Source organism: Symphalangus syndactylus, chromosome 16, assembly GCF_028878055.3.
Source record: "Symphalangus syndactylus isolate Jambi chromosome 16, NHGRI_mSymSyn1-v2.1_pri, whole genome shotgun sequence".
NCBI lineage: Eukaryota > Metazoa > Chordata > Mammalia > Primates > Hylobatidae > Symphalangus > Symphalangus syndactylus.
In genome coordinates this window covers 91,546,216-91,571,936 of record NC_072438.2, presented here as the reverse complement: position 1 = coordinate 91,571,936, position 25,721 = coordinate 91,546,216, and the positions used below count along the sequence as shown (strand labels likewise).

Genomic DNA, 25,721 nt, shown 5'->3' with positions numbered 1-25,721 from the left:
AGTCTCTAGTGTTACTTTCCCAACCACCCCTATCTTGACCTCCCATTGAAAATCACAACCCTAAACTGCATATCCACATATAGAAGAATGAAACTAGACTTTTACATACAAAAATCAACTAAAAATGGATTCAAGACTTAAACGTAAGACCTAAACTATAAAAATTCTAGGAGAAAACATAGGGGAAAACCTATACGACACTGGTCTGGGCAATAATGTTTTTTGATTTGACTCCAAAAGCTCATGCAACAAAATAAAAGATAGACAAATGGGATTACATCAAACTAAAAAGCTTCTGCACAGAAAAAAAAATAATGGAATGAAGAGATAACCTACAGATTGGAAGAAAATATTATTAGTAACCAAAAATATAATTATGTGTTAATATCAAAAATATATAAAGAATTCAAACAATTCAACAGCAAGAAAACAAATAACCTGATTAAAAAATGGGCAAAGGATATGAATGGACATTACTTAAAAGAAGAAATACAAATGCCTAGCAGATACATGAAGAAACGTTCAATATCACTAAGCAATGCAAATTCAAACCACAATAAGCTATCACCTCACACCTATCAGAATAGTTATTGTTAAAAAGATAAAAGATAACGAGTGTTGGTGAGGATGCAGAGAAACAGAAAGCCTTGTACTTTATTAGCGGGAATGTAAATTAGTACCGCCATTACTGTACTGATTAGAAAAACTGCATATAGGTTCTACAAAAAGCTAAATACAGAATTACTGTATGATCCAGTAATCCCACTTCTGGATATATATCCAGAGGATCTGGTATCAGTATGTCACAGAACCATTTATAGCTCTCATGTTCATTGCAGCATTATTCACAATAGTTAATGTATAGAAGCAATCTAAGTGTCCATCAATGGATAAATGAATAAATAAAATATGGTATATGTAAACAAAGGAATACTACTCAGCCATAGAAAGGAAGGGAATCCTGTCCTTTACAACAACATGGATGAACCTGGAGGACATTATGATCAGTGAAATGAGCCACTTACATATGTACACATACCACATGATCTCACTTAAATGTAGAATCTAAAACAAATGAGTTTATAGAAGCATAGGCTGGGTGCTGATGGCTCATGCCTGTAATTCCAGCACTTTGGGAGGCTGAAGTGGGTGGATTACCTGAGGTCAGGAGTTCGAGACCATCCTGGCCAACATGGTGAGACCCCGCCTCTACTAAAAAATACACAAATTAGTTGGGCATGGTGGCACGTGCCTGTAGTCCCACCTACTCGAGAGGCTGAGGCAGGACAATTGTTTGAACTTGGGAGGCAGAGGTTGCAGTAAGTCAAGATTATGCCACTGCACTCCAGCCTGAGCAACACATGAGACCCCGTCACACACACACACACACACACACACACACACACACACACGCTTTGTAGAAGCAGAGGGTAGAATGGTGGTTATGAGAGACTGAAGGTAAGAGGAATGGGGACTTGTTGGTGGAAGGGTGCAAAGTTTCACTTAAGAACACATTTTTTGAGATTTATTATGCAACAAGGTGACTACAGTTAATAATAATGTATTTTATATTTCAAAATTGCTAAGAGTAAATTTTCAAATGTTCTCACCAAAGAAAAGATAATTATTTGAAGAGATGAATATGTTAATCAGCTTGATCTAACCAGTTCACATTGTATGCATTCAGGTTGAGGACCCCTTATCCAAAAATGCTTAGGACCAGAAGTGTTTTTGGATTTTAGATGTTTTCGGATTTGGGAATATTTGCAGAATACATACCAGTTAAGAATACCGGTTGAGCATCCCTAATTTACAAATTCAAAATTGGAAATGCTCACTGGAGCATCATGTTAGCACTCAAAAAATTACGGATTCTGCAGCATTTCAGGATTTTGGACTTCTGGATTAGGGACCCTCAACCTGTATATCATAACACCACTTTGTGGCCCATGAATGTCTATGATTATAACTTACTAGTTTACCATTAAAGAAACACAATCCTTATGCTAAGTGAAAAAAGTCAGACACAAAGGTCATATGTTCTATGATTCCATTTATACCAAATACCCAGAATAGGAAAATCCATAGACAGAGAGCAGATTGATGGTTGCCAGGGGCTGGAAAAGGGGGATGGAGAGTGATTGCTAATGGGTACAGTGTTTGCCTTTGGGGTGATGAAAATGTTTTGAAACTTGATACAGGTGGTGATTGTACAACATTATGAATATACTAAATGCCACTAAAATGGTAGACTTTAAAGTGGTCAATTTTATGTTATGTGAATATCTCAACTAAAAAGAAATTTGCAATCTCACTAGTTACCCTTCACTCAGCTCCATTTTGTGATTCATTTGTTTAGTCTGCTTCTTGAACATCTCCTTCTCTTGAATGTAAGCTCCACAAGGGCAGGGCTTTCTGTTTTGCTTATTGATTTAATCTCTGGGCCTAGAACAGGCCTGGAACAAAGCAGGCCATGAGTTTTGCTGAATAGACAGGTGAATGTATTACCTCTTTTGTGCCTTGTTAATAAAAGATCCTCTGTGTTTCTTGAATACCAAATTAAAGACAGATAATTTCTTAAAAGAATAGAATTAAAGGGCTAGTATGGTCTCATCCAAAATAAATTTAAAATAGACAGGGGAAGAAAAGTAATCCTATCAGAATTCCTCAGTTCACTGCATGGGAAACAAACAAACAGCCTGTCAGAGATTCAGAGGATTGAGACAACGGTATCAAGTGCCGAGCATTGAGGTCCTTTTTAATTTGCAAGGATTAGAAATGTCAACAAGCATCACATTTTCCTCTAAATTCTAAAAGATGAATCAGTGCAGTGGATTTAAACTAGAAGGACAGCAGAAAAAATGAGGCTGCTAATAAATGCACGGCTTCTGTGTAAGCATAGGCTGTGCATACGGGTTCAACCACACCTACCCCTAGAGAAAATATTTTCATTTAACACCTGAGACACTGTGAATCAGGGAGAACATACCGATGAGCTCCTTATTTCTGACGTCCAAGGCCATGTTCCGCAGCGCAGTGGCCACTGCGCACACCACGCGGTCATTGTCTATTCGGAGCAGCTCCACGAGGATGGGCAGGCCTTTCTCTTTTCGAACAGCGGCTCGGATATATACTGACCACTGCAAAAACAGGGAAGGCGAAGGGCATTAGAAACAGGAAGACAACTCTGCATGCAAATAGTACATTTGCGTTTTCAGACGGCTGCTTACAGGAGCCAAAAGGGTTGAATTACCAAGACCTAGTTGTAGAATGGGTTGAATATGTTAGACATGCATTTAAACTTTTTAACTGTATTTTTTGCCTTCAACTTGGGGACAAAGGTTTCAGGGTTAATCAGTGAACCACACTAGGTTTCTTTTGTGACACTGTTTTCAGTACTTGAAGTTGAAAGCCATTTGCGTGATGTGTATACTTGACGCTTCAAGATACAGAGGTTTGGGACAAGCGGATGTGGCCAGTGACATTAAGAGAAATAAAACAAGAACCCTGAAAAAGTAGAAAATGAGAATGGGTTGTGTGGGAGTGATTTCTCAAGACAGCTTTGAATTTGGAGATGGGGCACACAGGTGAGTTGCTGAACGTGCTGTCAGTAACTCGTTTGCTGAACAATAAAGAGTCAACTAGTCAGAATAGGCAGGGGTGGATAAATGTAAATACGACATTGCAAAGCAAGAGTGCACATGGTAAAATGTTTTTTAAAAAGCATTAAGGTCCAACTGTATAATGTTCAGGGCCATAATTCAATGTCTTCTTTATAAAGTAGGACATGAAATTTGTTTTGGGTTGGTGGTCGTCGGCCTTAATGGAACACAGGTAATGCATCATATTAAAATGTCCTTGCAATATCTGGATGATAAAGCATTCCGATTCACTTAACAGAATGCATGCCCAGATTTTCAGACATTTGTATGTATGATGTATACTCTTCTACAGTGTCCTGGAGAAGAGAGTACAATATAAAAATTCACAAATGTAAGGGTTTTACCTGTTGCAATTTCATTTTGATTTAAGAAAATTACATTCACGCAATGAGGCTGTGGATTCTGTGGTAGGGTCCTCCTGGGGACCAGTCCTTTCCCACCCAGTCCCCCCACCAGGCCACCTCCACCCCCCTTCCCCCATGGGGGCAGGCACCCCAGAGCTGGCTCTCACCTGTGGCAGGCAGGGAGCCCCCTCTGGCAGTGAACGTAGGGCATATGCCATGCCTGCCACATCCTCAGCCCAGCCCTGCATGAAATATGAGATCAAAAAAACAACTTCATCCTGTCCTACATAGAAATCACATTCACACAGTTTCTTATCACCATCAACTCACACTGTATGCTTTTATCTCACCCCTACTTTGTACCTCAAGCTCTAGGAAGCCTCGAGGGGGTAGGGGAGCAGGTAAAGCTCACTAAAGTATCTCTTGGCTGCAGTGAGCTATTTGACAGCTCCACTCTCAGGGAGCAAAGAAGTGGAAGGTCAGGAAGTGTCAGACATGACAAAACATTGAGGTTTGCAAACTGCTTCTTGGGATGTGGGAATCTGGAACTGACATCCCTTCCCAGGGAGGAAGCCCTTTCTCCTGGTACAATGCCAATTTCCATCGATGCATTTAACCGCCATGCTGAAACATGACTTCCTCTGGACACATCTGCCTCCCCTACTCCTTGTGCCCTGCTGAGTCTCCAGTCCCCAGCTTGGAAAAGCCTGGAAATCTGAGCTTATGCAGCCCACTTAATCCTGGGATCTTCCCTAAAACTAAGGAGAGAAGCTAGAAAAAGGAAGAGAATGCAAATCAGGGTGTGGGGTCAACAATGACATATTGCAAAAGGAACATCAACAATAACTTGCAATATCGGGGAGATATTCTTGACCTTCTGGGAGATGGCAGGGGTATTCCTAGCAACTTAGGCAGGCTGATGCATGTGCCCTCAGCCTGGTGGGGAAGAGATGAACTGGGGAAGATGAGTTCATCTCTTCCACCATACCACTTCTTTGCAGGCCCCATGCGACTGGCTTATATGTTTGAGATCTCTTCTAATTCTTGAAACTCCAGGGAGGTCAGCATTTTTATTTTATACAGGGGGAAATTTAGGCACAAAGATATTCAATAACCTGCCCACAGGAGTCACCTGTGCCCCTGACTCTGGGTCTTGTTACTTCTTATCTGTCTTTTTTTATACTGCTGACATTATACCCCTCTACCATCATCTCATCCCCTCTCCTTTAATCCTCCATGCTCAGTCTCCCAGATATGACCTAGCCTTTCCCTCCATCCTTCCGGACACAGACAGAGGAGAACCTGGCCGTATCTGAAATGAGCCAAGAATAAATGGACATAACTTTGTCCTTCTTAGAAGTCCAGCTACTAGCCACACCCCCCAATGTTGGATGAAAAGGTGATTTGGTATTTGGAGAACAATGGGAATCCTTCAGCTTTGCTGGGAATTGATTTGAGTGCAACAGCAACAATAAAAGCTACTTAGGACCAAAAATGTGGATGATATAGAAACACATTTTTGATACGGGAAACTGGTGAGCAGTGATGTGTTTTCCCTGAGAGAGAGAGGATAACCAGGCAATAGATTTGATATTTTTATTATTGAAGCATAGAAAATAGCTTTCATTTTGAAAGGTTAGTTATGTGTATGTTTGTGTGTGTATAGAAGATTTCCAATGTTATCACAGTAAATGAGACCAATTTGCCCAGATTTAGTAAGTCCAATACAAGAAGTCATGTCTAATTGGAATTTCACGCTTGTGTCAGGAAAGGATCCCTTCTCCTTGCAGGTGATGGGACAAAGCTTTTGTTCTCCTCTTCCTGGGGAGAGGCTCAGGCCATTATTTGACCCAAAGAAGTGTTGTCAGCATGGGACAGAGAAGCAGCAAACATATATTGTCTAAGGCTAGAGGGCACAGATCCAAGTAAAAGATGGAATATATTTGAAAGAGAATTGGAACAGGGAGAAAATAATTTGCCCTCTCCCTAGTCAATACAGAGCCTCCATGCTGGGGAAAGAAAGGATGTAGTTTGGAGAGGAAGCAAGAGGTGCGGCAGCACTGTGGGGGCTGCCAGCTGATCCCTGGAGTCCTCCTGGACAAGCCCCCCTCCATGGATAATGGGGACTGAGGATGACACTCCCCTTGAAGATGGGAGAATGGAAAGTTCACAGCTCGGCTGCCCTTCTTGGATGACAGCAGTGGCTGAGCAAGACTCAGTGAAGTCTCCTGTACCATCCCAGAATGGCGGCCACAGGGCAGGAACAGTGACGTGGCTTGCTGGGCTGGGGAGGGCTGGGAGGATTCGTGTAGCCCCAGTGTGGCAAGGGGTAGCCGCTGAGGGTAGTCTTGAGTGAGTGGGGTGTGTAGGTTAGCTGAGGAGGAGAAACGAAGGACCCAAGGCTGCAGAGGGGTTACTTGGCCAGAAGGGAGGAGACCCATCAGTGGAGCACATAGTGGGAGCAGATAGTGCCTCTCTGGATTAAGGAGAGGAGGTGGTTGCATCTCAGGGGAGCTCAAAGGGATGGAGGCAGGTGTGGGCCAAGAGAGGACCCTGGACCGGAGATGGTCCAATCACCAATCACCATGTCCATGTGTGTCCTGGAGAAGAGGCCGCATAGAACAGAGTTGATTCCACACTGAGAAATAGACACCACATCCCCATCCTCTGTGCGGGACTATACCTGTAAGACCCACAAGTTTAGCATCAACTGCAGGGGCAGGAGAGGATGAAGGTGAGGAGTGTAAAATGTGGCCACACTTGAAGCCTGACGGGACTGGGAAACAGCTGATTTGCCTAGAAATGCTGAGATTCACATTTCTTTCCTTTCTATTTGTTGGCATCAGGCAAATGAGGGCTCAGAGATGAATCTGAAGTGAACTAACAAAGATACTTGCACACAAGTTTGTGTCCCATGAAATTCCTAGTTGTAGGTATTGAGAATTTGGTAACAAGGAGAAGTCAATAACTTTTAACCCTTTAAGGCCAGGCTGTCTCATTCTAATGTGGATTTCCAGGGATTTGACTTTTACAAATCCCAGCCCAGCTATAAATACAATTGATGGTCATAATTTTTCCAAAAAGTTCCCCCTTGCTGAAACTGAGGTGATTCTGTGAAGGCCGATTTGTTCCTGAAAGGAGATTAATACTATAAGTTAACTAGTTTTCCTCATTGAAATCCTAATAATTTGCTAAATTACAATGACAGTGTTTTCCTTCAAGTACTAAATATTCTCTTCTGAGGTTGAACCCATTCTGAGGCTGAACCCATTATAGTGCTAAAATGCTGAATTTGTTGAGTAATTCTCTATATTCTAAAAGTACTCGTGTTAGAAGTATAGTCTGCAATTAAATGATTTTCAGTTAAATGATCATTTGTCCATTAACTTTCTTTATCAAATTAGCCATTTCCTCAGTTTTTCTTTTAACAAGGTAAAGTCAAATTTTAAAACCAAACTATTCCAATGAAAAATACATACAACGGATTTGGCACAAATGGCATGCGATTCCTAAATTTGTTTCTGAATTTATTTACAATACCAGGGTGTCTCATTCCCATGACAAGAGGGTAGGAAACACCTCCTGCACTGAAAAGCTTATTTAGTTAGTCTTATTTTTACCAGTAGTTTACTATAAAAACAATGCACAAAATATTAGGAAACAGCATGGCTTTTGCTGTATGCCCCAGATCATTCTCTCTAGAATGGATTATTATTTGAATTACCAGATTCTCCCAGCTGGAAAAGAACTGTGCTTGGTTCCTGCTCTAGGATTTATGAAATAATGGGGTGGTATTAGCACAAGATCCTTCAAATGATGGGGTTACTCTGCAATGGATATAGAAGTCAGGTGTTGGCTCTTCACATCCAGAGTTATGGATTTACATATCTTTGTTTTCAAAATTTCAAAATCTATTTTGAAAACTAGTATCTCTAGTCAAGATGACTAGTGAAGAATTCCATTCTGTTAGTAAAGAAATAAATCAATTTAATAAACACAAATTTTGGTTAAGGCAATGGCAACTATTGCATGTTTAGTGTTTTTTGTTGTTGTTTCTTTGTCTGAATTTTAAAAATGTAAGTCAAGTTAGGGCAAAGACTGAATTTTAGCCCATGTGTTTATGCAATGCTCAAAATATTAATGTACGAGCAAGATAATTTCCTGGGGGTGAAAAACATTTAGATGTGCTTTTGTAGTAAGAATAAACAAAGAAGGTTAAGTTCAAGTAAAAGTGACTCAGAGGAAGCATTCACTGAAGAGACTGGAAGGATGAAGCATACTCATTCCCCAACTCTCAAGCTATCTCAAGGATTAGTAATTTTCAATTAAAAAATTTCTTTAAAAAAGGAAACTTTCTGAACATGGAAAGGTTTGTTTTTTGTTTGTTTTACTGTGAATGTAATCAAATATTAGCGATGTCATCCTTGTGTGAAACTGGTATCTAGAAATGCCTTCTGGGGAACTAAATACAACCCTGTTAAATGATAGACAGTGCATGGTATGAGACTCAGGCTGCCTCAGATCTTATTCTGAGACCCCTGTGTGTTCCTTAGTAACAGTGATGCATGAATACTCCACTGAGAAGGGGAAACTGACCACAGTGGAGGTCCAAAATGAAACTGCTCACACTGCTACCCTCTAAACAAGAGCGGTGGTTGAGAGGTGCAGGCTCTGAGCCACTACATTCACAGACATGGAAGATTTGGTGATATTTTTATCCAATTTAGGAAAATAAAATTAATTCAGTTGTTTCTTGTTCTAAGTTAATACGCACTAAGTCACAAAACTTTTCCTCTACATATCCTTTTTTTTTTTTTTTTTTCTCTTTAAACATAGTGCCTCATGGGTGGAAGCGATCTGGACTTCATGTTTTTCTTTTGGAACCAGAAAACATGCCATTTTTGGAATATTAAGCAATTTCTTTCTTTTGGTTATGGGGAGGGAGAAATCTGAAATTTATCTTTAGGGCACAGTTTGGAGGGGCCCTGTTGATAAGCCCTTTCAGTCTTGCAACTATAAGGCAAAGTTTTTGCTGAAGTCTTAGGTAGTAAGTTAACTATAGTGCAATTATTTTTTTACTAAGATAGTGTGTTTTATTTTCTAATAGTCTAGTATAAATCAAATATATTAGCAAATTATTTAGAAGACAGAATCTTATTTTTCTTGGATCTGGATTTAGATGACCTTACTGCAAATTATTATTGATTGTTGGTAGGGGATGAGTTTATGAAGACATCTGTGTACTAGAGGCTAGGAGCTGAGCCCAGCCTAGGAGAAGGGACATAGAGCTGTGATCTTGACTTTCATAAGAGAACATATGTTGTCATGAACTTGTGTTTTTGCTGCTGTTGTTTTTGCTTCCTGCTGGTGGATAGTGATGAAAACAGCAGTCTTCTAAGTCACACATTGAAGAGGGCAGAATAGCTATCAGCCTGGGTGAATTAATTCATGGAGGGGAACTTCTGCCCTAACCTGCTCTTAACTGTGACATCAGGAGAAAATAACTTATCTCGCTTGGGTATTTGCATATGTGGGGGTCTCTTTGTTATAGCAGTTAGCACTCTCCTAAATAATACTATGCTAGTGTACTAAAATAAACTCTCAATCTTGGAATCCTAGCCCTAAGGCTTTAGCAAGCAATACTGGAAGTGTGCTTCCTCACCTCCGCCACTTCGTTGTAAAAATAACCTCATGGATGGCCCTGTGCCGGCACATACTGCTATAGCTGCATCTGAAATGGATTTTGTAGACGCTTTGTTTACATGTTTACCATATTGTAAGGGAAGAGACCGAGTCATATTTATCTATTTATCTCAATTGTCTTGTCTTTTTTGGCTCACAGTTGGAGATTTGAAAATGTTTAATTGATGAAAAAAGATGTCAGGTTGATTTACAGCATCAAGTCTGATGATTTAACAACAGCATTCTGCACGGAGGGGAACTATGCAAAAAGGATCAAAGCCACTGAAATTACTAACGGGGCCAAAAAATTCTAACCACTTCCACAAAACTACCGCTAGGGTTTAAAATGCTTACACAGCTGGGCACAGTGGCTCACGCCTGTAATCCTAGCACTTTCAGAGGCCAAGGTGGGCGGATCACTGGAGGCCAGGAGTTCGAGACCAGCCTGGCCAATATGGTGAAACTCCATCTCTACTAAAAATACAAAAATTAGCCGGGCATGGTCCAGGCTCCTGTAATACCAGCTCCTCGGGAGACTGAGGCAGGAGAATCCCTTGAACCAGGGAGGCAGAGGTTGCAGTGAACCAAGATCCCACCACTGCACACCACTGCACACCAGCCTGGGTGACAGAACGAAACTCTGTCTCAAAAAAATAGATAGATAGATAGATAGATAGATAGATAGATAGATAGATAGATAGATAGAATGGTTACATGCTCCTTTGGGAGTGTGTTCTAAAGCCAAACAAATCCCTTCATTCTGGGGCCCCGGTGTGGTGCTAGAACCTTTGACTCAGGGCTTATGAATACTTGTTTGTCTCCAGGACTGAAGGACAGAATACTGAGGTGGCATGTCTGGAGCCACCATAGTGCTGATCATGCTGTGTCAATTCATCTAAGTTTTTATGTTAGAATTCCTCTGTGAAGTGACTGCTCAGGTGACAGGTTAGCCCACGTCTTAAACTGGGCTGAAAATGGGTTTCATGTACAGGTAGTTTTACAAGTGCTCTCAGTGCAATTGGTGGACTAGGACTTCCCATTAGGGAAGGAGTCCACAACCCCCCGGCCACAGACCAGTATTGGTCTGTGGCCTGTTAGCAACTGGGCCGCACAGCAGGAGGTGAATGGTGGGTGAGTGGGCATTACTGCCTGAGTTCTGCCTCCTGTCAGATCGGCAGCAGCATTCGATTCTCATAGAAGCACAAACTCTATTGTGAACTGTGCACGTGAGGGATCTAGGTTGCACGCTCCTTATGAGACTTTAATGCCTGATGATCTGAGGTGGAACAGTTTCATTCCAAAGCTATTCCTTGCCCCACTGGATCCATAGAAAAGTTGTCTTCCACGAAACTGGTTCCTGGTGCCAAAAATGTTGGAGACCACTGCTTTAGGGATAGGTTGTGTCTGCTAGACACCAAACGAAAAGTCAATTTAATATATGATTGAGCCCAATAGGTTCAGCCTTTTTTTTCTTTTTTTTTTTTAGTGCTTTATAGATGCTGCCTCCCTGTCTTCTCACTGGCATTGTTGCTGATAAGAAATCCGCCGTCTTCCTTATCTTGTATGGAACACGTCTTTTCTTCCTCTGGATGCTTCGAAGATTTTATTTTTATTGCTGACTTTGAGCAGTTTGATTTTGATGTACCTTGGTTTTATTTCTTCATGTTCCTTGTGCTTGAGGTTGTTTAAGCTGCTTTGATCTGTGAGTGCATGAGTTTCATTAAATTTGGGAAATTTTCAATCATTATTTTTTCAAAAATTTTTTTCCTGTTCTCTTCCTCCTTTCTCTGTCCTCTCATTAGGGTACTCCGTCTACATATATATCAGGCCACTTGACACCCACAGATGATCTGTACCTTTCTGTTTTCTCTCTGTGTTTCATGCTGGATAGCTTCTACTATCTTCAAGTTCACTGATCTTTTCTTCTGCAATGTCTAATCTGCTGTTAATCACACCCCATGTATTTTTCATTTCAGACACTGCATTTGAGACTCTAGAGGTTTTATTTGAGTCTTTTATACATTTTCCATGTGTAACTTTTTAAATGTTTTGAACACATGAAATACAGTTATAATAATTGCCTATTTGATAATTTTAACGTCTGTCAGTTCTGAGTTAGTTTTGATTGATTGATTTTTCTCCTTATTATGGATTGCATTTTCTATTTACTCGCAGGATAGTTTTCAGTCGTATGCCAGACATTCTCAATTTTAATTTGTTGGGTGCTGAATATTTTTGTATTCCTACAGATATCTTAAAGCTTTGTTCTAGGATGCAGTTAATTTACTTGGAAAATGTTGATCCTTTTGGGTCTAACTTAAGATTTGATAGGAAAGACTAGAGCACTGTTAGTCCAGGGCTAATTATTCCTCTGTACTGAGGCAAGACCCTACTGAGTATTCTCCCCAGTGGCCCATGGATTATGAGATTTTCCTCTCTGGCTCTTGAGAACATGCACTATATGCACCCCCATGTGAGTGTCCAGTTTCATTCTCCCTAATAATTTCAGGTGTTTCTTTCCCAGCCTTGGGTATTTGCCTCAGACACACGTGCTGAGAGTTCTCTGTTGAATGTTTAAGGGGAGTCCTCTGCACATCTCTGGGTTCTATGTGTGGCTCACTCCTCTTTGATACTTTGTCCTATGAACTCTGATCACTTTGATATCTCCAGATTCCCTGATCCATCTCCTGAACACAGTGAGTCTACCGAGATCCCCCTGGTCCCTCAATCTTCATGACATGGCTTGGAAACTCTCTCTCAAGGTGGTGAGCTGAGACAATCAGAGGACTCACCTTCTTTTGTTTCCTGTCTTTCAGAGATCATTGTCCTTTGTTGACTAATATCTAGTGTCTTACTAAAAAACCCCAATGTTTCACATATGTCTTTTCTTTGTTGTTGCTGTTTTTCCTTGAAGAAAGGTAAATTTGAACCTTGTCATTCCATCTTGGCATCTTGGCTGGAAGTGGAAATCCCTCTGGTTCAGCTGTTTCTACAACTTTAAAGTTCTGTAATTTAGAACTTTAGAAATCAGATCATCCAATTACAGTACTAAAATTAATGCAAAACTATTAAAAAATGGGTTTTCTCCATTTATCAATTTGGATGCATATGGCATTTGCAACACAGATATGATCTTTGCTATCAGTACTGCTTCCCGGGTCTTGTAGGGAAGAAATCACCGAGTCCTGTGATTAGGACCAATGACTTGGTTGTGGCCACGCTCCTCCCATCTCCTGCTCCATAGAGTGGGTCTGTCCTTGTCCTGCAACAGACTGGTCATTGCCTGCGTCTGAGTGTACCATCTCCAGGACACTGCTGACTAGACAGGGTGCTCTGATCACCTCTGTGTTTATACTGGCCTAGTTTCTAATTGATGAGGCACAATGCTTCGCGTTCTATTTTCATCATAGTCTTTCAAAACTCTGTTTCTTTACATTTAAATCTAAAGCTTGGCATCACACCGTTAACTAGAACAAAGGCAAGTCACTTTGTCTTAGACGATAAACCATGATTCTTAACTTGCATTTGGTGGACTCCACTAATCTGCCCTGCTTCACTTTTACATGATACACTACCTACTAAGCTATGCTAAATTCAGTCTTTCTCAAGGCTGTTATCTCTCTCTCTAAGGACAAGTCTCCAATTTCCCAGTTCTCTTACATTTTTTATTCATTTGGGGCACATGGCCAGAGATTCTGTTTCCTTCTTCACTAAGTCCATGTTGCTATTACATTAGCTCATTAAATATTAATAGATTAACATCCAAGTATCTCTTTGTTCTGTCTTATTTTTAAAATAAATGGCAAATAACAGATGCTTTGAAAAGAGTCACACTTTAGGAGGAAAACTGAGTGTACAAAGATTTTAAAATGTTTGACTTCATAGCAAGTACAGATATATTTCTACAGTTCAAATCCTGGGTTTTCAGAAAGCTCAAGTACAATAGAAATAATCCATAAATGGGAGTTAAAAGAATATTCGTTCACATTTTGGAAATCTTCAAAGCACTACATCCAATTGTTTTAATATTCTGCAACAAACAAAATCATTGTACTATAAATGAGAAAAAGGTAACTGAAGTCCATGTTGGCAATGAAAAACATTTATCACTTTGCTTCTGCCATAATAACATTATGTTTTTCTGATGCTCATAAACCAAGTAATGAGTGTTTTAAAGTTTAAAAAGTGTTTAGGGCCATTATGAATATCTAGTTTGCTAGTCAATTTGTCACAGAAAAAGAGTGTGCATGATCTTCCTATAAAGAGAAATTATTGTTTTAGATGATGAGGTCTATAAAAAGCTGTCTCCGTGCAAAATTATAGTATTTTACCTCTACATTTCTGTTTTTGTTGGGTCATAAAAAGTTAAGAACACTAAAGTAATACCACTAAATTTTAACAGTTGCTATAAAAATGCATTCTTTGAATTCCAGATTTCAGATGGTGACACTATATGCTGTTGTGTATCCTAACTCAATCTTTTAATAATTCAAGATTTTTTTCTGAAATCATCTTTTTAAAAGTAAGGATTTATCTGTTTGGTTTCTGGACAACTCATCCTTTGTCTTCTTGAAATTATAATAATTTATCATTGCTTGGCTTAATGATAATCTTCTCAAATCTTCCTTAAGAATTGTCCACTTGCTCTTCCCATGAAACATGGCAAATTAGTACATTATACAAAAGATGATGATAATGTGACTGATCCCTACATGTGTACTTGTATTTTGATAAGAAATTTTTATGTATGTATGTATATATTTATAATTACTCCCAAACATTACTTAGCAGCCCCTTGTCATGCCTGAGAACTATCCCATTATCTAGAATTATTAGGGAAGCAGTGCCTCTCATAAGCAAGACTGACATCCTAAGAGGCGAAATCCTACTTTAACCATTGGGAAGGAAATCTTTTGTAAATGCTTTCTGTCTTCTAAAATTACTAGTAATAACATTTTCTTGATGACAGAGGGCCACCTTTATGACTCTCAGAGTAGATGGAACAGCCATGACATTAAATGGTCTCTGACAGTTTTTCTTTCTTGCATTCTTACATTCAGTTTTCCTAACTCCTCTGTCTTTTCTCTTTGCCACCACAGTATCTACTCTCCCTCCTTATGATGGTCTATGTGTCTGCTTACAAGAGTTCTTGCATTTTTTTTTTTTTTTTTGAGATGGAGTCTCACTCTGTCACCAGGCTGGAGTGCAGTGGCGTGATCTCGGCTCACTGCAATCTCCGCCTCCCAGGTTCAAGCAATTCTCCTGCCTAAGCCTCCTGAGTAGCTGGGACTACAGGCACACGCCACCATGCCCAGCTAATTTTTGTATTTTTAATAGAGACAGGGCCAGGATGATCTTGATCTCTTGACCTCGTGATCCATCCACCTCGGCCTCCCAAAGTGCTGGGATTACAGGCGTGAGCCACAACACCTGGCCAGTTCTTAACATGTTGATTGAAGTCCAGTAAGGACTGGGAAATCTATGGTCGTCATTGTTAAGCTTTGTCTAAAACAGAACAGCTTCTGTTACGCTGACTGGCTATTCTAGACCCTTCTGCCATTTTCCTAGTATGCTCTACTCTCTTAGCAGTAGAGAAATTTACCAAAGAAATGCGCTCTGGATATGTGGAATAACTGCTGAACTAATGCACAGATTTATTATGCTGGAAACAGTAAGATGCTATTGCCAGAAAATATTAAGAATAATTATCATACTTCTTCCATAATTCCCATTATGTAAAGTAGAAGAGAAACTTAAAATATAAAAATAGTAAATTCTTTTTAAACTTGTCATTTTCTTACTCTACATACCTAAAGATCCACATATCTAAGCAGTTCTTGCTGCTGATCTGGTTGCCCCTGAGACACAGAACCTGGAAACTTACACAGAAATCTCAGCACAGTAGGAACTGCAGAACTGGCCCTTTGCTACTGAGCTCTGCAACCTGCAAAACATTGTTCAGTCTGAACACTGAAAAGAAAATGGTTCTCTCGTAACTTCTATCAGTGTTACATTGTACTGACAGTATATTGCCATCTGAACCAAAGAATCAAAATATCATAAAATGTGACCATCTGAGGATGGCCTGGAACATAATATGTGCTACTAAATTCTTATTGACTAGTAGATATTAATAAATAGAAAACACTGCAATACTCAAGGAAGACATATACACATAGATAGTAGTTGAGAAAAATGCTCACATTTGAATTTTTTCGCTCAGCCAAGCACAGGGGTAGTCAGTGGGATAGAAAGAGATAAATGGGGCTTGGTCTGCCCATAAGGGGCGTACAGACCAAATTCTCTTCTAGAGGACAGTCTTAGCAGCTCAGAGGGAATCATTGTATGAATGAATGATTAGTGCCACTGATCCTTAAATTTGGTGTTTAGATGTGGTGCAGTTCTTTGTACTTTAACATGTCTTTTTTATCTGTCTGCTTTTAGGATTTTTTTTCTTTGTTACTAATTTTGAGCAATCTGATTAAAACATACCTTGGTATTTTTTCTTCATGTTTTCTGTGCCTGTGGCTCCTTGAGCTGCTTAGATCTGTGAGTTTATAGTTTTCATTAAATTTGGAAAATTTTCAACCACTATTTTTTAAAACATTTTTTTCTGTTCTCTTTCTTCTCTCATTTGGGGACTCCGTTTACACATATATGAGGTCACCTGAAGCTCACTGATGCACCGTTCATTTTTTCTTCTTTTTTCTTTGTGTTTCATTGCTGTCTTCAAGTTTACTAATCTTTTATTCTGTAATCTTATAATATGTTAATCCCATTCCACATAGTTTTTGTTCAGGCATTATATATTATATTATATTTATTATACTTTAAGTTCTGGGATACAGGTGCAGCATGTGCAGGTTTGTTACACAGGTATACACGTACCATGGTGGTTTGCTGCACCCATCAACCGTTATCTACATTAGGTATTTCTCCTAATGCTACCCCTCTCCTAGCCCCCCACCCCTGCCAGGCCCCAGTGTGTGATGTTCCCCTCCCTGTTTCCATGTGTTCTCATTGTTCAATTCCCACTTATGGGAATTGAGAATTCAGAGAATTCAGAGAACATGTGGCATCTGGTTTTCTGTTCTTGTGTTAGTTTGCTGAGAATGATGGTTTCCACCTCCATCCATGTCCCTGCTAAGGACCCGAACTCATCCTTTTTTATGGATGCATAGTATTCCATGGTGTACATGAGGCATTATATTTTAATTCTAGAAGCTTGAGTTTGTTCTTTTATATATTTTTCCTATTTCTACTTTTTGAACATATGGAATATAGAGTTTAAAGGTTAAAGTCTTACATTCAAAATCTTCTAGAGCCCAAAGATATTTCTCCACTTTTAAGTTGTTATTATTACATGATAATGAAATAAGTATTTCTCAAGGAAAATGATAATTGATAAAAAAATAGAGGAAGAGAGAAAGAAGAGAGAGACAGAGGGAGGGAGGGAGGGAGAGAGAGAGAAAGAGAGAGAGAGAGAGAGAAACAACATCTTAAGATGGCACACCTGATTTGCCACCATCTAGATCTTTGTGTCTTAGTCAGGCTGATGCCTGAAGCCCAGAGCCCATTTTCCTGTACCCGTCTAGTTAGTGCTGCAAGGCAGGGGAGCTGGGTAGGGTCTTTTACCTCATGAGCACGTGAGTGGTCATGGGCACATACAGTGTCTTGGCCTATGACATCTTGCTACCATCCTTGCATCCAGCGGTGTGATTGATGTGCATGATGTAGAGTGAGGCAGCCCTGATTTTCTCTGCAGATGACACATCTGAGACACAGTGATATGCTGTAGTTTGCCCAGGCTCACCATGCTCAGAAAAGGTAGAGCCTCGGTTTGAATTGTGATTTGAGTCAAAGCTTCCTAGATCACGCTAAATTTAGAGAGACATAAGATGTAAGGCCTCATTCCAGGAAGTGACTTCCATTAGTATCTCTTTCCTGCTCCTGTAAGACTATGCTCCAGATGTCTACCTGGTGCAACTCTGCTTTTGAAGCTTTTCTCTACCAATCTCTGGTTGCAAGCAAGAGATGTGTACAACTCTAGGGCTGTCTATGGGCAGGGTGTAGAAAAGGGCTAATTATGCCCATTCCTAAGACTCTTAGGAGAAGAAGTGGGTCTGGCCATGGGGCAGCAGCCAGCTCTGTAGGAAGAATTGTCAGGGCCTGGGGCCCATGAGCTGGGATGGCACACTTGAGAAAGAAGGAAGTTCCGTTGCTTGGACTGTAGCAGTGGAAACAAAGGATGACAGAGAGAGAATGACAAGAAGGCAGATATCCAAAGGAATAAGCAAAGCGGAGGATGTAGTTATATAATGTTGAGGCCAGGGTGTGGTGTGTGTGTGACATCTACGCCTTTGAGCTTCTGAACGTTATCTGTATCCATGTGTATATGTTAACATGGTTTGGATGAAAATAAGTGTCAAGGAAAGGAGTGATTGATGAATATCCCACACCCCAGGATTTGATATGAGATGAATGGAACATGCATGGCAGAAGTGCAAACTTTCTGTCTTGGTATTCTTCCCACCCGCCCCCATTCTTCTAAGAGGTCAAACTTTTTTATGCAACAAAGCAAGTTAGCACATTGGTGACCGGACTCAGGAATTACTTACTATGGTGAATCTCTTTTTGCCCAAAATGAGTGTTATGAAAATCAATCAGGAACAGTGTCAGTTTATAAGGACTCAGAAAAAGGCCGTTCTAATCTCCTCTCCAATTCTAAATTTACTTTAACGCTTTTGCCAAAGTCATCTAACAATACTATTCTTCTCTGTAAGCCCATGCTTTAAAAACATAAGGGGTTCTTTTCTTGTCTTTTGGGGCTAGGACCTGGTACACTGTAAGTGTTCACATGGGGTTTTACACAGGTGTTTGAGCATTAACTCCCTTACCAGTTAATGACAGTGCTTTGAAAAAATGTCAACCTGTCACAATCTGCACTGAAAACAAAGTAGCTCAGCTACAAGAATAGAATGAAAAACATTTCACAGCATTTTCAGTGACTATAACCACATCTAGTCCTCTCTGTTTGTAGTGATCTTCAAGGACTCCTTAGCCTTTAAGACGAATTTTTAAAAGGAATACATTTCCAAGTAAAACAGTTCAATATAAATGTTTTTTTTTTTTTTTTCTCTAACGTCCTAGAAATCTTTATTAGAATTGCATTTCTCAAAACTGGACTTGTATTGTTTTCTGAGGAGTTCCTCATAACTCCAGATTTCTTTTTATTGTAATGAACTGGCCATACCTTCCAGCTCCCTGCAGCCAAGTTCTGCAGGGCACCTGCCGCCCCTTCCAGCGTGTCTGGATTTGAGCACTCAGAGAGCAGTGTGAGGTAGGGTTTGACTATTGATGGGTGCCACAGCATCTGGATCCCTTTTGGTGGTTCAGCACAGTCTGGAAGAGGTCCTACTCCATCCCACTGGTGGAAGAAAAACAAGAGAGCAAACATCTTTAACATCTTTATGCTTCCCAACTTTGCCTTCCTCAAACATTACAGGCGAAAACAAAAGCAGAGTGTTATCACATTTGCTGAACATAGACTGCACGGAGGCTATTGCATCAGCAGTCCAGGGATCACTAAAAGTGGAAGCCATTCCTGCCCATCGAGAGCTTGGGATCGAGGGTGGAGGGTGGGTTGGCATATGCACGCAAGAGAATGTAACTGGCAGAAGAAGTGGATAAGCTCTCCAAGAATGACCCTAACATGTTGCTGTAGGAAGGAAGGGGAAGAGATGAATTAATTTTGATTGAGCAGGTTGCAAGAAGGATAAAGATCAAGGTAGCATATTTTATAGTAAGCATACTACCGGTGTTGCATAATAGTTACCAACAATAAATGCCCTCACTTCTTATGCATAATTATTAATGTGATAAACTCCTATATAATTTGTTACATGTATACAAATTGGATTCTATTGTTGCATCTAACAAATGACAGAATCGATAAAAGAGAGAAAATTGGTATGGTTTATTAGACACAATGACATGAGCTATAGGCAAATCTAGATCTTGGAGCAATCATGATAGTTAAGTTTGCTTTGAATTGAATCTAATGAATAACAGGCTAATGTGTAATTCAAAATTAATTACCCATAATTTAGAAATTATGGCTTACATGCACAAAGGAATACCAGTCAACCATTAAGAATGATACTTATGAAGACTATGTAGCAACTTGGACAAATTATAACAATAAAAGTTAAATGATCAAAGCAGGATGCAAAGTAGTATGGGATTTGCACATTATTCCAAGTAAAATGCGTCATAAAACACCTGTAATTATCATAAAAATTTATTAATACAATGCCTTTTTTTCTGCGTTTCAAACTTCCTGTTCTATTACTCTTACAATTTAAAAAACACTAAAAATTAAAATATTGATTCTGATCTTTGATTACACAAAGACTTTGTCTTTTGTGAAAATAATGACTACAATAAAGTTAGAAATGAAAGATGCTATGCTTTTAGGAAAAAAATACACATATTCAGTTCTGAGAAAAATCACAGGGAAATAAAACAATTTCTTTATAATTTTAATGTGAGAACATGACGGTATTTAGCTTATTAGTGTTTATTAATGATTACTTAAAAATACAGTGTAAATGACACATGCTAAACGTACTTGCAGATATTTTATGTACATACATATATGTGCATGTATATAAATGTGTGTGTGTATAAATATGAAAAACAAAACCATATTTCTGAATGTAAGTTCCTTAATTCTGAAAGTTTTACTGCAAGAAAATACATGCTTACTTTGTATCCTTGCAACATAAAAATAGAAAAGTGGACAGCGATGGCTGTTGTCACAAATAATTTCAAAAACTTCATTATTTCCTGAAATAAGCTAAACTGCATGTCTTCTTTTCCTCAGTAATGACACAGCTTAGTTTAACTCAAGGGTAAAGCTCAGAGATGAATGACATCCCATTAAAGGTCATTTTCAATGAACATGTCACTCAATTTTAACTTTATAACAAGGACACTCAGTGTGGGAAGCTTCCTGTCCTTTTAACCAAAGCCACTTCCTAACTATTCAAAGATGACTTTGCACCTGTGAACAGCCTATTAATAAAACCAATACATCTCCTTTAAATTAAAAAAAGAAGGAAGTGAACTAGCCCCATCACATTGCTCCTAGTTCATTATTTGATCCTGGCTTGCTGCACTGAATAGAAAGTGGGCACTAGAAAAAGACAGCAGTCATTCTGTAGGCTTGCCAGTTTCAATGACAAAGCAGTAGCAATATTGGCCTCTCAAAGGAGACCAGCTTGGGGTAGTGAATCTGTCTGCTAGAGTAGCAAGAAATGGCAAATTATTTCTTTTATTTCATTTTATATCTTGTTATCTCCTTAAAAATTTAAAGCAATTATTTTCATATAAAAATGGATAAAATTCAGAAAAATAGAAATGTGAAACTTCCAACTCAACATGGAGAGATTTTCCTCTTATGTAAGAGCTAACCTAACAGCGAGAGGTACAGAGAAGTAATATTTGCATGCTCGTTACAAAAAAGAGGAAAAAGTAGCCATGTTATCTTTTGCTGGGTTTCATCTTGTTCTCCTTTTCTAACTTTTGTGCAATAAAGCAGGACAAATGGTTAAGTCAGTAGAAAATTTTCCTCAGGCTCTGACATGTCATCTGTGTAGCTCTTAAATATCTTTTATTACAATCCTTTCTTAATCGCTACAGAGAGAACCTGAAGGAATAAAAGGACAACTGATGTGAACACAGATAATCTTTGATGGCAACTGGAGATGGAGTTCAAAGGGGATTCTTGGCTATTTTAGCAAGTTGATATTGAAGAAAAAGGACTATTTCAAAGCCAGTAAATGTATCTGCCAGACCTTTATCTGGGTACTTTATTCAAACTTTTATTAAGTTAATAGGGAGAAAAGTATCATAAGTTAGTAGGGAGAAAAGCCCATTAAAAATAGATTTCCATCAGCTGTAACATGACTGGAAGTATTCTGTAAGACTTAGGTTAACATGCTTGATATTATTTTGTCTAGCTCATCGACATCAACAAGGCAGTAGGGCAATGGTGAAGTTAGGATCAGACTGATGTAGGTGAGACAATTCTGTACATACAAACTTTTGAGGCTCGAATGTGAAGATTCATGAAAAATCATGAGATATACAACTCCTGCACCAAAGTAGAAATACTTTATTTACAAATTTAAATATAAGGTGCTTCTATCCTGAAATGTCTACAAAAATGGGACATTATCTGAAGGCAAGCAAGTGGCTTAATCTGTAACATAATTGAAGCAGTGACCGCACAGTGATTTAGCCCTGAAGAACACAAGACTAAACTTACAACTCTTGTGCAAACTGTTCGTTTTGGACTATATCTTGAGGACCTACTACCAAAAACTCTTTAAGAGCTTGAAATATGCAAAGAATACATAAAGAAGTAAAACGTCATCAAGTTGGGAGAGAGAACTTTCCATATATAGAGAGCACATGAAGACAAGGTATTTCCAGGACAGCAGTGGTGGCAATGCCAGAAAAGGACTTTTTATTATGTTATCTGCATGATGACCAGATGACCACATATAAGTGTGTGTGTGTGTGTGTGTGTGTGTGTTTATGTACCTTCACTCCTCAGGTTGCAGTTTAAAAGTTAAGCAGAATAGAGAAAGTGAGAGAAATAGCACGAGGAGAGAGGCATTTGTGGTTTTAAAAAAGGTTTTTTGCTGGGTTTCATCTTGTTCCAGCTTGGGGGAAATTTTCAATGAAAATGTCCCTTCCTCCTCAGAATTTTCCTCCTTATGTTTGAGAGTTACATAAATGTTCCACAATTCTGTGCAACATGTTAATTTTCATCTGTTATATTTTAACGAATAAAATTTTCAAAAGTTCTAGTATCCCTTGAGTCTTACAGATATCACTTAAATGTTCACATTACACTTTGTGCAAGTCATTCACGTGTTGCTGAACAGGAAAACAGACCAAAGGATATATCACTAGTGGAATATTAAACCTCCTCTTATGAATTGTCTTGTTCATAGAAATTTCTAATTTTACACACATATTTAGAGTTCATAAAGCTAAGGATTAAGGTGGCTATAACCAGAGTGTTTGAAAACTGAGTAATTGAGAATTAGAGCTCTGTTGGAGACAGGCTGGCAGCAAAGCAGTGAGTGTATCTAGATCATAGAACAAACCAATAGATTGATTTTTTGCCACCCCAAATAGTGCCTCACTTAATAACGTATCAGCACTTTTCTTTACTGGCTTCAAATATACGACTGCATGACTAATATCCATAAAAAGTCAGCCAACAGTTTCTGTCATTCCATTTCTAAAACTGTAGAGAATTGAAAATACGTATTCTTTCATTAAGAAGGCAATGCTCAAAAATTTTTGGAAAAAAAAAGAGGCTATCAAGCTTCCCAAGATAGCAGGTTAAGGGACTGCTGACATTTAGCCATGATGCTTTTTGATATGGTCACCATCAGCACAGAGCATACATAATGGCCCCTGTAAAAAACGGTCTGCTTAGGAAGGAAATAACATATGCGTGGGGATGTGCTCAATGTGTATGTTACAAAGAAAGAAAAGGAAAAAAGCCTTTCTTTGGATTTGCTTTAAATACTTTTGCTTCTATGCAGGGCTTAAATTCTATTTAAAAATTTTTTTTTTTTTTTTGAGACAGAGTCTCACTCTGTTGCCCAGGCTGGATTGCAGTGGCGCGATCTTGGCTCACTGCAACCTCTGCCTCCTGGGTTGGAGCGATTGTCCTACCTCAGCCTCCCGAGTAGCCGGGATTACAGGTGTGCTCCATCACACCCAGCTAATTTTTGTATTTTTAGTAGAGATGGGGTTTCGCCATGTTGGCCAGGCTGGTCTTGAACTCCTGACCTCAAGTGATCCACCCACCTCGGCCTCCCAGAGTGCGGGATTACAGGCATGAGCCACCGTGCCCGGCCTATTTAAAAGATTTCTATCTCAGTTGGGTTTGAGAATGAAAGAGTGGAGGCCATTTACTCCTTATATGAAGAGAAAGACGTAACTTAGGGATAAAAACCTGAAAGTAGGCTGGGCACAGTGGCTCATGTCCATAACCCCGGCACTTTGGGAGGCCAAGGCAGGTAGATGGCTTGAGGTCAGGAGTTTGAGACCAGCCTGGCCAACATGGTGAAACCCCATCTCTGCAAAAATACAAAAATCAGCTGGGTGTGGTGGTGCACACCTGTAATTCCAGCTACTCAGGAGACTGAGGCAGGAGAATCACTTGAACCCAGGAGGTGGAGTTTGCAGTGGGCCAAGATGGCGCCATTGCACTCTAGCCTGGGTGACAGAGCGAGACTGTCTCAAAAACAAAAAACAAAACAAAAAAAATCCTGAAAGTAAAGATGTCAACATACTGTATTAAAAAAAAGAGACTTTGTAAACATGGGGTTCTTTAAGTTATAGAGAGTCACAGGAGTACTTTAATTATCACATTCATGAAAGCCCCCTAATGAATGAGAAGAATTACAAGACAATTCACAAGACTCCTCTCTGTGAGCCATCCTACAACTGCCTTAGTCTCTCATCTCCAATGCACTGGGCTGGGTACTGAGGAGACACCAACAAGGAGCAGTCAGGGAGTATGGAGAAGGATTTCCATTTCAGGAGAAGTGCTAAAATACACAGCTCCTCTTCCCACCTGTCACAGGCTTCATACAGTCTCAGCCAATCAAGTTTGTGTGCAGAAAAGACCTTTTACTGCTGAGCCGTATCTTCAGAACATAAACAGAAAAGGCTGGCTTCACCAGCGGAATGCATCTCTATCACCTAGATTTCTCTACTAATTAGGGAGCATCACAGTCATTACATATGTGCAGGCTCACTTTCATTTTTTAAGATATTTCAGTGAAATAAACAACAGACCAGAGATGCTGCAAGATAAAGGGAGCAGATCTGCAGCATCAGGGAAACATTCTGATTTTAAGATCCCACTCTTTCCTCTCAGGGGAAGTCACACATTGCAAAATGTAGGAAGAGAAGATGGCTCTAAGTAGGTAAACTGTCAGAGAATGTTCTCTCAAGCAGGGTTTGGTTTAATTAAGCTGCAGCCAGCACTATGTACTTTAAAAAGCAACAATCAAAACCCAAGTCCATCCACCGTCTGCCACTCTTGCTTGGCTTGCTTTGAACAGCAGGGTTATTACATAATTTGCCTTTACAGTGTTTCATGGCCACTTCCAGCTTTTGGGGGGTTAAAGGTAGAAGGATAGAGGTGATGGGTATTCAAAAACTCCAGTTAAAAAGCCAGAGAGAAATGATTCTTTGTGTTGATTCTTAGGAATTTCAAAGAAAACGGTAGTGCGGGTGTCTGAATCCCCCAGGAGCTGTTCAGAAGACTTTGGCTGCAGCTGAGGCTGACGCTGTGCAAAGAGGGGGTAGAGTTGATGGCTAATTAGATGTATTTATGCGGCACTGCATTGTCTCCAGGGTCTTCTTGAAAAAGACAGGAGGGGCTTTGCATTTGAGAGATTAGAAACCCACATTAAAGAGGCAGGATGAGGTGCTGTTTGAACAAAGTCGTCACGGCAAAAGATTCAGGAATAGCCTTGCTGATGCACCTTCTCCTGTGGGGGTCCATGGGGCCAGGTGGGCACACATCCCTCAGGAGTGAAGCTGGTGATGCTGCCCACTCCACAGACTGGCATCACGAGGCCGGCCACTGTGTGCTGAGCCCCACAGAGGACAGCTGTCAAGGCTGCTCCATATGACTGGGCCTGCCTGTCCCTTCCCAAAGTCACTGTGATGGAACCAACCGGGGCATCACTGATGTTCATCTAGAATTCTCTCTACTCCTAATTTGCCATCCACATCTAGGGAAACCTAGGACATGGCCATCCCTGTTACTGCATTCTAAAGGGGCTTCGTCCCTGACGTGCCAACCTCCTTCAGATAATCCTGTGGTCTTGGTTATTTGTTTATATGTTTGGTAATATGTCCTTCAAAGGACAATGTAGTCCAATGGTGTCAACCAGGGCAATTTTAACACCCAGGGAGACAAGTGGCA

The 25,721-nt window shown here is 39.8% G+C and overlaps 1 protein-coding gene across 7 annotated transcripts in view; it reads right to left on the bottom strand.

The window, feature by feature from the left end:
• Positions 1–25,721, bottom strand: part of CTNND2 (catenin delta 2) — a 936,154-nt gene that overhangs the window by 106,221 nt on the left and 804,212 nt on the right. For 6 of the 7 annotated variants that reach the window (XM_055245587.2, XM_055245588.2, XM_055245589.2 and 3 more), the window contains 3 exons: positions 18,942–19,115; positions 4,174–4,248; positions 2,990–3,140 (listed from right to left, as the gene is read on the bottom strand). In XM_055245587.2, the coding sequence (XP_055101562.1) occupies positions 2,990–3,140; positions 4,174–4,248; positions 18,942–19,115 (400 nt within the window). The remainder of the gene's footprint in view (positions 1–2,989; positions 3,141–4,173; positions 4,249–18,941; positions 19,116–25,721) is intronic. The other variant, XM_055245590.2, reaches the window with a different exon arrangement.